Consider the following 13,808-nt stretch of genomic DNA (forward strand, 5'->3'; position numbering starts at 1 on the left):
GCTGAAATTACCTTCATTTTCTAGGTCATCATCGGCAACTTTGAGCATCAGAAGATCGGTCGCAACGTCGGGTATCGGGATCGTAGCATCAGGAGAATCAGTGGTTCTATACTCAACACCATCATATATGTTGGGAACCAGATCTAGGGGAAGCATAAAACAAATCGATACTCCTGAAATAGATGTTGTACACCGCGTCCTGCTGGATGAAAGATATTCGTTTTGTTCCACGTAAGATCGGCATTCTCATGAAGGACGAATCTTTAGCAGTGTGTTGGTTTTGAACAAGTTACCGCGCACCAAATCTGCTCTCTAATTATCCCAAAACAAAATGATCAAAAAATAGTAGTTAATTCAATTACTCGCCTGTCGGCAGGCGAGATTTTTTGGGACACACATGAGATAACGAAAATCCCTCAAAGAAGTTTGACATTTCTTATCACTTAAAGTCATAATACCTGTATAACTTGCTTGGTCGGGTCATGATGGCTGTCATAAGAACGGATAAATACAGAAAAAGAAATAACATCACAAAGAAGCATACACCAACCTTGAATACTAGAGTTTCCTTCAGTACATCCTGGTTTCATTTCGGTGCTGTTAAAAGCATCACAGGTGTAATATTCGATTTGATCGATGGAATCAATGGAACCAGCGACTAGAAGTAAACGAAAGAGATAATGATGGAGCGATTTATTTCATCTACAGGACGGAATTCATAAATCCTTCATCATCTCAGTAAGAGTAGTGTGCACACTTGGTGTGAGACTAGTTTGATCGCAGTCAGAAAGGTGAGAATCAAGGCTGGTGCAAATACTGCAGAGTAGATGCACTGGGTGAACGAGAGCAGGAAAGGAATGTCTGTAATATGATGAGGAACTAGGGATAGCAATGACTCAAACTGATAGAGTATGATAATTTTTTTTTAAGATGGATGAGGGCACTACTGCTAGGAACATCAGTTTTCCTCTGCAGCTCAATCGGCGACTGTTTTCCCTCCAAAACTCCAGTTCACTGCGATTTCAAGAATCTCCAGCAGAGAACACAGAATATTTCAGCACACCACAGACGCTTTCTCCCACCATTTCTTCCCGCATCGTCCTCCATTGTACTTTCATCTATGTTTCCTATGAGTCTCTTTAACGTACCTAGTGTATCTGCTGCTACAACTACCCCTAGCAGAACGTTTCACGAACTGACAACATTTCTGTGTATCAAAATACCTTTGACGTCCGTCTCATCTTTCATCCAGACTCTAACAATTATGCACACGAGAAAGTCTGCAGATGCTGGAAATCCTAAACAACACACGCAAACTGCAGGAGTAATTCAGCATGTCTGACATCATTTAAGTTTCAAACGAAGGTCTTTCTTCAGGCCTCAGAGGAAAAAGGAAGATGCCAGTGTTGTAATGTGAAGGGACGGGGAGGAGGCTAGATGCGGGGTGATTCCTGAAGCCAGGTGAGTTCGAAAGGTCGAGTGCTGGAGAAAAGGGGATTCTGATAGGAAAGGAGCGTGGAGCACGGGAGAAAGAAGGAGTAAGAGTTATAAGGAGCCAGGGGCAGATGAGAAAGTTAAAATGACAGAGTTGTGCACAGAGGAAGTTTGTGGGGGGAAAACATCTGTTCATCAAAATGAAAAATCGGAATTCATACCCAGACAGAAAATAAGGAGCTGCTCCTACCTCGGGAGGAATACAAATACAAAGTCTGTACTCTCAGAATTTCACTTTTGAGGGTCCTCCCACTTAACAAGAAAGCCTTTGCCATAAAACAACCTATTCCAATTCACACTTTCCAGATTCTTTCTTACACCATTAAATTTAGTATTTCCCCAATTTAGAAATGCAACCCTATGAGCACATCTTCTTTTCTCAGCGATTGTCTCGAAACTAATGGAATTATGATCACCAAATGCAAAACGTTCCACGACACAAACTCGTGTCACCTGTCCTGTCTCTTCCCTAATAGGAGATCTAGTATTTCGCTCTATCTAATTGGGAAGTCACCTGCCTATATGTTCCAGTAAGAGGATCCCAATGAATATACGGCAATTTTAAAGTATGAACTATCAGTGCCATATGTTCTTGTAGCAGTATGAGATCTCTCTCTCTCTCTCTCTCTCTCTCTCTCTCTCTCTCTCTCTCTCTCTCTCTCTCAATTCTGCTACTCTACATCCGGCTGAAAGTCGCGCGATCTGTGTTAAAAATATATATCACAGTCGCAGTCCTTTTCTTGTTCCATAGTTCCACTCATATAGCCTCAGCAGACGAGCTCACCAGTTTTTTCTACTGAACTGTGCTGTGACATTTTCTCATATAAGTGATGTCACCACTCCCCCTTTAATCACTGTTGTAATATCAAGTCTAAGGCAATGAAATCCTGTGGTTCTGAGTGACGACCCTATCAATGTTGCAACCAGGTTTCACTAATGACAATAATGTCATTGCCCCATGTGCTGATCCGTACCGTAAGCTCATTAGCGTTTCCTTACATACTTCCTTCATTGAAAAATACGCAACTCAGAGCATGGTCAGTCTCTCGATTCTTGACTTTGTATGTTGCTCAACAATTTCGTTCCCAAGAACCACTCCACTATCTGTACTCATGCCCTAGCTCGCATCCGCCTATAAGTGTAATTTAAACCACAACCCCACCAACACCTCACCACTTTTCAGCACTATCAAACCGTTCTTTCAGTATAATTTTCATAGCAATCCTAAGATCACAACTCTGGAATTTCTGTCTTTCAGTCATCCCCTAATTCCGTAAGCACACTTTGTAGGACCTGATCACCCTTTCTTACAAACCGACGTTCATCATGACCTTTTGCTGCTCACTCTCCCACTCCCCACTTCATAATTATCTGGAGTTGCTCAGAGATTTTCGTGACCCTGCCACCTGGGAAATAATAATATCGTTCACGTAGCCAGAAACATCTGTCTGATTACTTAACCAAATGAATCGTCCAGCAGTACAGGACGCCTCTCCTCCTCCCTTTCTTTCTGAGCCACAGGGCGAAACTCACTGCCAGAGAACTGACCAGTATGCCTTTCCCTTGAAAAGTCATTCCTGATAAATAGTGTCCAAAACAGTACCACTGTTGTTGAGGAGAGCAGCCACGGAGGTACTCTGCATTGGCTAATCATCCTATTCTCCTTTCTGAAGGTCAGCCAGTTACCTGTGTCCTGCCCCTTAGGTGTAACTACCTACAAGTCCCGCCGGTCAGCCTCTCAGCCTCCCTAATAATCGGGAATTCATCCAGTTCCAGCTCTAGTTCCTTTGCACGGTCTGTAGGAAACTGCAGCTTGATGCATTTCTTGCAAGTGCAGTCGCCACGGACACTAAAGGTCACTTTGCCTTGTCCTATCCCGCAAGAGGAACATTGTACGAACTTACCCAGTCTCCACAGTGCTCTAGTTGTGAAAGAAGACAGAAGGGAAGATTTAAAAAAAAATAAACGTAGAGCCTTCGCTTCTCTCCACCATAAACTCGATAAGCCAAGGTCTGAATTTTCCTCTGGCATCATTTCCAACAGGCATCTTGTCGTCAGACATTTAATTTCTATATTTCTCTGATTCTTTTCGTTTCAACTTTGAAGTACGTTTTGTTATCTTTAAGTGGTATTTCTCGATTTCTTGCGCCGGTATGGGTGGAGACGGTGTTGACCTCCTGAAAAGTAAATGAAAGAAGCAAGACGTACCTGAATCTTGTGCATGGTTCAAGTTCTTGATGCGGGGAGTATCCTCAATTTCTTCATAAATTGCTTGGTAAAAGATATCAGGTGAAGCTCTGCCTCTAAACACTGCGTCTGTTGAAGTGACAGTTCGGAAAACCATGTTCATTTACAAGATACAAATTGAAGAGTTAACTATCGGTATTAAAATTAATAATGAAAAAACAATCATATATGTCTGTTAATGAATGAGAACTTTGAAAATTCTGTCATCATCATTCATATAATCTGTAAATATGGGCGAATTACAGTAACAGTAGAAAGACTGAATGCAGGCTGTATCTAGATATATAAAACATATTTGCCAATTGTTGTTCCACCGTATTGGTAAACAACATTCCAAATGATGAGACGTTTGTTATTACTGCTACACAGGTGTGGGTACCATCCGTATTGTACCGGATAATAACACGACCGCCTGTAAAGAAAAATCAGCATCCATTACTCTTAATAAATTTGAAATACTATTCCGAAAAATAAGAAATTTTAAAGCTTCAATCTTACCTCTTCTCCGCTTTATCACCACCATTGCGAATAACTCGCCCACGACAACGATTCCAAACGTCACGCAGACAGCAAACAAGATGGAGGAGAACTTGTTTTCCAATACTTAAACACAAATTCAGTAGATAAAATAAAACAGATATTATAACTTTAAGGTTTAGACATTCACAAAGACAAATGTTTATTTTTAATTATTGAAGTTAGTCTGCATAATGCTGAATTACTCGAAGAATAGGATTTATGGAAAGACGTCAAATATGTCGTGTAAAATAACGGAACTGATAGTTACGGGTTATGATGTTGGAAAGAAAAGTAAGCTTGTAAAACGGCACTATGGAACAAAACCAGATAAACATTAGACAATACGTCATCCGTGGTGAAAATGGCAAAGGAAAATGAAGCAAATGCTACGACGAGAGAATTATGGAGATTTTAAAAAATAGAATCAATTGGTGGATGTCTCTCAGGTGGAAGTCAATAGCTCTGAAAATATATTGTGAGTCGAACAGGATAATCTGTTTAAATGACAGAATGATCTGTTCAAAACATGACGGCCATGAGAAGTTACATAATAGGTAATGGGTTATTGTCAAAGGTCACAGAGCTGTGGCTGATTTTTTTTTTGTGAAAAGAAACAACACGTACACACAGAGTCCGGAGGACATCTTGAATAAATAAAGGGTGAAGTTATTTCAGCAAGAATGGTATTTGTCCTGGCAAGCATGTCCACTGCTCGAAGGTTGATCGTGGTTTCCATTATTCATACCGACTCCAAATCCTTTCAACCACAATCATCCATTTTCAAACTCGAGATGTTCGGATATTATAGAGATTAAGTTAATGGGATTACAGCATTGAAGCCGCAGTACAAAGCAGACGCTGCAGGGCATTTGTTTCCTCATCACATTGAATAATACAATGACTCTCGATCAATACTCCAATGTCAAAATTATCTTTCAAACTCATCAACATTCTTTCCAGACGAAATTAAACCTCGGCCTGTCAGGAAAAACGCTGTTTAATCAAAATGTTCGTCAAGGCTCCTTAGCATCCTTGTGCTTTCCTGAATTTTTAACTCTTCCTTGTCACACACATTTGGAAATATCCTTGCGACCGGCAAGTCTTCCAAACGGGTTGAATGACTTGCATGATCACAATCGACCTCCTCGATAATGTACCACTCAGTTATACGTACAAATATGTGGGGGGTCTTTAGTTTTCAGGGGAATAAGGATACAGGGCATAGCATTCAAACTTAGCTTTGTAAGTATTTAATTCCTAGTTCTTTTTCTTTGTCTCCCTTAACCACTTCACTGCAGTTATGAGATCCAAGGTGCCTTTGTGAAACGTTGACATTGTTCTCCGTGCTGCACTGTGATGAATGCAGAAGATGCCAGCCAGCTGCAGATTTACCACCAATGACACCGTATAACCAACAGCGCAAAGCAGTACAGTACTTCATACAAAATATACATCCCAACCAGCCAGACTCACAGCACACTTTCCATGAAGGTCCATACAGACCATTTCACAAGCAGTGGAAAGATATACGCAGTCTGTTCAATTCTTCCGGCTCGAGAACAAACTGACTAAATGTGAACATTCTGGAATTCGAATTGGAACTTATTTATTGTTGTCACGTGTATAGAAATACGGTAAAAAGTGTGTCTTACATACTGGTCATGCAGCTAACATCATAATGTGGTGATGCAGAAGATAAAACAATAACAAAAGGCATAAAATATGCAGCAGCTGAAGAGAAAATGCAGTACAGGTATACAATAAAGAGCAAGGTCAGAAAGTAAATTGAAGTCAATACTTTTGTACTAGGCATTTATTTACTAGGTTTATACAAGGGTACTAACAACTATTTTTGATCCTGCTTTCAGGCTTTTGCAAATTCTGTGTCATGGAAAGGAATGATGAAAAAATCATGGGGTGGTTGGGAGCTTTGATTATACCGCATGCTTTACGGCAGCAGCGAGAAGGTAAGTCAGAGTCTACAGAAGGGATGTAGTTTTCTCTGATCTGTTAAACATCTGTAGTTGCTCTATGCCATGGTAGAGGACTCATAGCAATCCCTTATGCATCCAAACAGGATACTTCCTACGGCGCTTCCTTAATAATTGGTGAGGGCCGATTGAACTGTTCAAATGCCTTTAACTTCCTGATGAAATAGAGAGGTTGTTGAGCTTTCTGAGCCGTCCTCTCTGCATGGTTAGAGCACGATACACTAATGGAAAAGTTCACAACAAATGATATGAATTAATTGTCACTATTCACACAATGATCAACTATCATTTACCAAATCTGCAGTGGAAATTCTTCAAAGTTTCAATAAGAATACTTGTTCAAGGCACTTTGTGGCTGCTCAATACTGAGGCAATTATCCTGATGTCCACGTAAGTTAATCTCACCGAGATATTTGGCAGATGTTGGATATATTATTTTTAAGAATTTTACAACATCCCAATACAAACACTTGATTGGACAACAAGGATTTCGGCAAATATGTTAAACGCTCAGTTAACGGCTCAATTCCGTTGGGATGGACAATGAGTAACAGAGGAAAATCAGTGCTGCTGTTAAACTATTTTCGAGATCGAATAAAGGAGAAATGCCATAATATCAAATACCTGAACCCGTCGAACCAGTGAGAGGAGCGGAATCTGTTGTGAAGAGAATTATTGGATAAATGTTAATAACTTCATTTTTTTTTTGTTTTATTTTTCAGTTGTTTATGATTCCGACGTTTACAAATCAGTTGAAGAAAACATGGAATTTGTCCAAGGACGCCTACCTGAACAAACAATAAAGACATCTTCCTTATGATCACAGTCATGTTGACCGAGTGGAGAGGAAGAACAACTGGACAGAAAAGCTTCACTTCCTCTGCATTTCACTTCATCCAGCCAAATATCACCGATGTCCTGGACATTTTTATCCGACACGAGAGTCCAAAGGGCAGAGCCACAGCCCAGCTGCCTGCACGCTACATTGGCATCGGCTATATCCCAGGAATCATCGCATATCGTGCCCCAAATATCATTGGAGTTTATCTTCAACCTTCCGGAGCAATTGTTGTTGCCGCCAAAAAGACGCAACGGTAGTTCTAACGCTGAAAAAAAACCACTTATTTTTCCTTAATCATATCTCCGAAACTGAATTTAAACTGCTAAACTGATATTGTAACTTGTAGCATTAATTACCTGCTTGAGATACATAGGGTGCTTCACAGACCTTTTCACTGGACCTCCCCGGTATTTTCGCTTCTGATGACAAGAGAAAAATGTTCTCTATTTATTTTTAACAACTACGTATATAATGCAAATCGCCAGATAATGAGTTCCATCTGTTACCTTCACATTTAACACCTGCATCTTCGTTATGTTGACAGTCGTGTATCCCCCAAGGGTCTGCATGACACTGCCAAAGAGTCGACTCATACGAGAGACATGTTATTTCATCCAGCCATATTGGATCAGATCCTTCCAGATACTTCTTGGAATTATACTCAATAGATTCGATGGGCCCGCATTTCATTTGCTTACAGATCACGTTCGCATCCGTATCATCCAGTTTATCGGAACAAACTGTTCCCCACCTCCCATTGTACCGCACTTCCACTCTCCCTTCACAGCTGTGATTTCCATTCACCAGGCGCATTTCTTTGTGTTCTGAGAACAAAGCAGTTAATTCAAAGGTCCTAAGAATGCTTTCATACCACAGAAAACTTATCTTGTTTTCGGCCAACAAAAAAAAAGGCACGTGATACATATTTGTAGTACCTCAAAAATCTGAAAGCGCACGGAACACTCAGAAGGGAGAGTAATGTGTGGACGGATAAGGAAATCAGGGAACAACAAAGAGCTCTATTTTAATTAATTACGGAATGTGGAGGAACAGAAACGTGGGACTGTTAGTGAAATTTTATTGCACTTCACCGGTTTTGCGAAGGATCCAGCATTGAATCTGAGGATGGTTTGGGTGAAAATGAGGAACAGGTGTTAGTTCTTTTTTCTGCTCTGAACACGATGTCGAGAATGAGCAGAGCTGCAAGAAATAAATAATAGGAAATAAACGGAAAAGGTCCCTGCAAATTTTCATAAGTAATGAGCCACGCTTCAGTCTTTCGAAAGAAATTCTCACTCAGTGTCCAATCTGCAGAAACCGCCTATTAGATTATCACAAGATCAAAAGACAAAGGTGCAGAGGTAGGCCATTCGGTCCATCGAGTCTGCTCCGCAGCTCCCCCATGAGCTAAACTATTCACCCATCTAGTTCCACTTCCGGCTTTTTCCACATATCTCTTGATACCCTGACTAATTAGATACCTGTCAAACTCCTCCTTAAACACCTTCAATGATCGGGCCTCCACAGCCATATGTGGCAACGAATTCCACAAATCCACGACCCTCTGGCTAAAAAAAATATATCTCCTCCTCTCTGTTTTAACTGTGTACCCTCTAATTCTAAGACTATGGCCTCTTGTCCTGGACCCACCCACCGAGGGAAACAACCTTTCCACATCTACTCTGTCCAACCCTTTCAACATTCGAAACGTTTCTATGAGATCCCCTTTCATTCTTCTATACTCGAATGAATACAATCCAAGACGCTCTTTGATGCAAGTGCTTGAGAAGTGACTCTGTTGTCTTCCCACTATCTTAGCCTTCGCCATTGACGCAAAGTTTCCCTTGCACTCCATCGATTCTTACATCTTGCAGGTGTTATTGGCGTTGTTAACAATTTGTCTCCCTTTCACAGCTTAATCGCTCTGATCAACACCTGCGTTCAAGTGAGTAGTGCAGATGAGCTCTGGTCCCCTAATAATCAACAACGCTGTTCCGCACCTACTTATTTATTTTATATCTTGACGCCCCTTACTGTAACAATCAAATGTCACAGAAGGTTGAGAAACAATTAGGTTCCATGTAATCTTCCAGAATCAATATTGTATTATCTAGAGTTAGGTAATTCAATTTTTGCGTATTTCCAATATGCCACAGAATCTTTTTTTTTTCTACTTGTTCCTGTTTTCACTTTTTTCCCCCCGGGATTAATACCGCCGCTGTCTGTAAAGTGCTTATGCGTTCCCACGTGACGTACTGCTTTGCTCTGGGGGCTTGGGATTCCAGGAGCGAAGGGTTAGCCAGACAATTGTTTGCTTATCTCGTTGGGTCGGGGATGTTCGATACAGTTCTCTACCTCATAGTAAAACAAATAGAGTTTTCTGGCCAACAGTGCATAACAGAAAAAAATTGCGATGAGCAAGACATCTGGTAAAAGAACAAGGCGTAATCTGAATCAGTTACCTTCAATGCTACATTAATTGATACGTTTGCTGCAATTAGTGGTGTTTACATTGTTTTACACATTCACCTCTCTATCTTATACGCTGCTCTGATTATATGGCTTTTCGCTTTCACACTCTTTTTGAAAGTAATTGGTACAACATGTTAATTGTCTTAGTCTCAAAAAGCAGAGCGAAAACATTACACAGATTAGCCAGTATTGTTAGTGTAATGGTGTTGGGAGCGTGGCATGCGCTGCCAGTGACGGTGATGAAGATAGGTACATGGAGCTCCGAAAAATAGAAGGATATGCAGTAGGGAAATTGTAGGCAGTTTCTAGACTAGTTTATATGATAGGCACAGCATTGTGGGCCGAGGGGTCTGTCATATGCTGTAGATTTCTATGTTTATATTTCAATAACCCTGTTGTGTGCCGTAAATCGTTCCCCAAATCCCCAAAGTGAAGTCTGAAATAACACGTTGCAGAAAATGAGCAGAATGTACATAGCTTACCAGAACATTCCACTGTCACATCTTCCTTATGGCTGCAGTCATGTTGGCCCCACGGGGCTGATGGACATTTCCAGAGATACTTTTCTTTACCAGAGCATCTCATTTCATCCAACCAAATTTCTCCAGTGCTTCGTACACAGGGACCATGATTTTTTCCCGCCAAAGCATAACCACAACCTAGTTGCCTGCATACCACGTTAGCGTCAACTAGATCCCAGGAGTCATCGCAAACTGTTCCCCAGGATCCATGGTAATAAATCTCCAGTCTTCCAGCACACCCATCTTCACTGCCGAATAGCCTTAACTGCAAGTGGTCTGTTGAAAAGAAACATACGAGTTTACCCATTCCATTAAAAATTGATTCCATCACCTCGTTCGCATTTCTGAAACTTCATCTGAAAACAAACATTGAAAAATAATTGTGCAATGATGTCACGAATATTTGTAGCTGAAAGTGCTGAAGTATAAACTCAAAAGCGAAAAGACTGTCACAATTCAGTAAGATACCCAGGCGGGTTTGAGCTTTCCACGGAGCTGAGCATTCATCACTGGTTTATATCTAAACCAGGTCGCTGCGCCCAACATTCGTACCTGACATAGAAAGTTGGGCATTGAATATCCCAGGTAGGGTTTTTCTTTGGACGAGGGACGGTATGAGGAACCATACATCAATCATGGCGGCAGGCATTGGCTACATTACTCTACCGGGTTGGCATTTCTTTTAATCGGACATTTTCACTGTGTGGATCATGGCCAACACCAGAGTGGTGATCCGTAATTTGAAGATGTCGTCCTCTCCCAAGGCGGCGGAAAGAGCATTGGGCCACATCGTTGGGAAGTGAGCATCTTATCACTATACCTCGTGCCCAGTATCTCCGGCTTTCTAATCACAATGGCGAATATGGGATGATCTAATCAGTCTCATTTTACCAGAAATTGATCAGGAACTGATGTTCATGCACTCGTGTCTGACTACATATGATGTCTTCAGTGGAACTATGTCATGATTTTCATTGTCGTCTATATTTTCGGCGAAGATATATGACTGTTTCTTTCATCGTACAAATTAAGGTATTTATACTATTCAATAATGAATACTGAATAATGAATAATGTCTTTGCCAATGAAAATAATTCACATTGAAAACAGAGCAAAGACCATCATGGATACTGATATTTTTTTGCATAGAGTGTTGTTAAATGCTGCAACAAGAATCACTTGAACAAAACTATATTTTCACCGTACGGGAATATTTGGTAAATGCAGAAGACATGGCCCATCATTCTCATTGAAAGACCTCAAACTGAGAATTCAACCTGAGAGTCCCAGGTATATGGAACTAAAGCTTCAACCTCGTATTTGTACAGCATGCAAAATGGGCATTCATCCTCCCAGGTCGGTGGTCACCAAAATGAATTAATTTCTGTTATTTACAAGTGCATACACAGTAATTTTAGCCGTTTGCAATCCACAGAAATCTGAATGCGATACCTGGTTAGATTGAAGCGAACGGATAAATGGGGGGCAGCTCCCCCCATATTGACGCTCTGCAAGACACTCCGGTTTGGCATACAGTCCAATAGCGAATGATTCTGCGAAATCGTGTTCATAGCATTACAGCTGGTGCGTCACAGATCCATTGACCCAGATTAAATGCCGATTCTCTGGGCGAATCTTGCGTATTCTGCCCGGAAACAGGCTGCTTTCCTCTGTATTTAGATTTTCCTCCATATCCCAAGGTACGCTGGTAAACTAAGGGACTACTGCAAATTCACTCTGATATTCAAATATATTTAGTCTCTGTGGAACGGGGCTTCGGGTGGCGTTGTATGTGTGTATGTGTGGTGGGGAGGGTGGTTGGGGGTCATTGTACTATAAAACGGAGATCCTTCAATTAGGACGTTTGCTCCGATGTGGCTATAAATCTATCTGTATGCCTTATTGTCTCTGAATTTCTCGATGCATTATTAATGACCACACCAGTTCACAAATTCCCATTGGCAACTGTTTGACAATATTCACCTGAACATAGGACACCAACGCCCAAGATGTCAGAAGAAGACCTGTTCAACTCCGAGATGTTGCAATTTCGGAGATGTGACTCGTTTCCTTCGCATTGAACTTTGGTCACCAACACGGGCCGTGCAGTTTCTCTGTACCTTGAGGAGTTGTAGGCGGATTTGGCGAAGCCGCAATGCAATTGACTACAGACAACGTTTGCGTCATTGAGGTTCCAATCTTTATCCTGCAATCTATACCAGGTGCCATTACCATAAACCTCCACTCGGCCGTCGCATCGGCTTCCCCCATCGCTCAGTCTCAAAGACCAAATTTCAGCTACGATACCGAAGAAGATAGATAAAAGAGTTAATATCAAGGAAAGGTATCCACAATATTTTTTTTCAGATATTGCTGCAGAGTTTGTTTTATACACTAATTTTCCCACATGTTACTTAGGTTGCCAGCAATATCAGTAAAGTTTGTCAGCCCTTTTGAACAATAAAATCTATTTCCGTACTTTATCTCAGAAACTAGAAGTATGAGGCATAGAATTAAACTTTGACCATATTAATAAATACTGAATATTTACGTATTCTGAACCCTAACCAAATCTACATTGTCCTCCGTAAATCTCTTTATTTTGTTCCCGAACATTAGGTACAGCCGTCCCAGGAAAGAGTTGCAACTTCCCTTTACGAATGGCGAAAGAAAAGCACACAAAAAATTTTTAAAAATGCGACTTTATTTTTCTTTGCAGCGAAGCAGAGCAACATAGGAATTGATTGAGATGAACAAGATGATAAGAGCCTTATGTAGTCTGGATAGACAGAGATTTTTCCCAACATTCAAAATGGTGAATACATGCAGGTATCACTTTACGGTAAATCGAGGAAAGTATAGGTAAAAAATCAGAGCTGAGTTTTTTACCCAGAGAGTTCAGTTGTGGGCATGCAACGGCTTGCCACTGCGCCGAAAGAGGCAGATACAGTAGAGACATTTAAGGAACACATGGATGAGATTAAAACAATGGAGCGTTGTGTTGTCGGGAAGGATTGGACTGCTATTGGAGGAGGTTAAAGAGGCGGTGATACATAATACGCAGAATGAATTGTGTTTTCTAAGTTACAAGTATTCTAGGTTCATAGTAAAAATGCCGGGCTTTTTTTTACTCACTTAAGTTAAATGGGATCCTTCATTTCTTATTGTCCCTCGTCAACTCATTAATAAAATCTATCACACAGTTGTGCTCTGCACAGACATTATATTTCTATATCTGTAGAATTTTACATTGTGCCAAAGACTGCTATGCTGATAAATAAATTGCCATCATCCTGCAGCCTGCTGCACAATTATTCTCCAATTTACGAATTATTCACTCTATACTTAAAGCAGTCTATTATAATACAACGAAATTGCCGGGACTTGAGAAACTCAGTTACAGAGAAAGGTTGAATAGGTTAGGACTTTATTCCCTGGAGCGTAGAAGAATGAGGGGAGATTTGATGGAGGTTTATAAAATTATGATGGGTATAGATAGACTGAATGCAAGCAGGCTTTTTCCACTGAGGTAAGGGGAGAAAAAAAAACAGAGGACATGGGTTAAGGGTGAGCGGGGGGGGGGAGTTTAAAGGGAACATTAGCGGGGGCTTCTTCACACAGCAAGTGTTGGGAGTATGGAATCAGCTGCCAGACGAGGTGGTAAATGTGTTTCTTTTTAACATTTAAGAATAAATTGAACAGATGCATGGATGGGAGGTGTAT

General features: G+C 40.9%; 1 protein-coding gene across 1 annotated transcript in view; it reads right to left on the reverse strand.

Moving 5' to 3' along the window:
- Positions 1-3,916: 3,916 nt before the first annotated feature.
- Positions 3,917-13,808, reverse strand: part of LOC134351220 (deleted in malignant brain tumors 1 protein-like) — a 33,227-nt gene continuing 23,335 nt past the window's right edge. The window contains exons 6-13 of the mRNA XM_063057327.1: positions 12,069-12,383; positions 10,047-10,361; positions 7,599-7,916; positions 7,449-7,511; positions 7,040-7,357; positions 6,876-6,908; positions 4,240-4,344; positions 3,917-3,963 (exon numbers count right to left, since the gene is read on the reverse strand). Coding sequence (XP_062913397.1) covers positions 3,917-3,963; positions 4,240-4,344; positions 6,876-6,908; positions 7,040-7,357; positions 7,449-7,511; positions 7,599-7,916; positions 10,047-10,361; positions 12,069-12,383 — 1,514 coding nt within the window. The remainder of the gene's footprint in view (positions 3,964-4,239; positions 4,345-6,875; positions 6,909-7,039; positions 7,358-7,448; positions 7,512-7,598; positions 7,917-10,046; positions 10,362-12,068; positions 12,384-13,808) is intronic.

Source organism: Mobula hypostoma, chromosome 8 (assembly GCF_963921235.1).
Source record: "Mobula hypostoma chromosome 8, sMobHyp1.1, whole genome shotgun sequence".
NCBI classification, from domain to species: Eukaryota; Metazoa; Chordata; class Chondrichthyes; order Myliobatiformes; family Myliobatidae; genus Mobula; species Mobula hypostoma.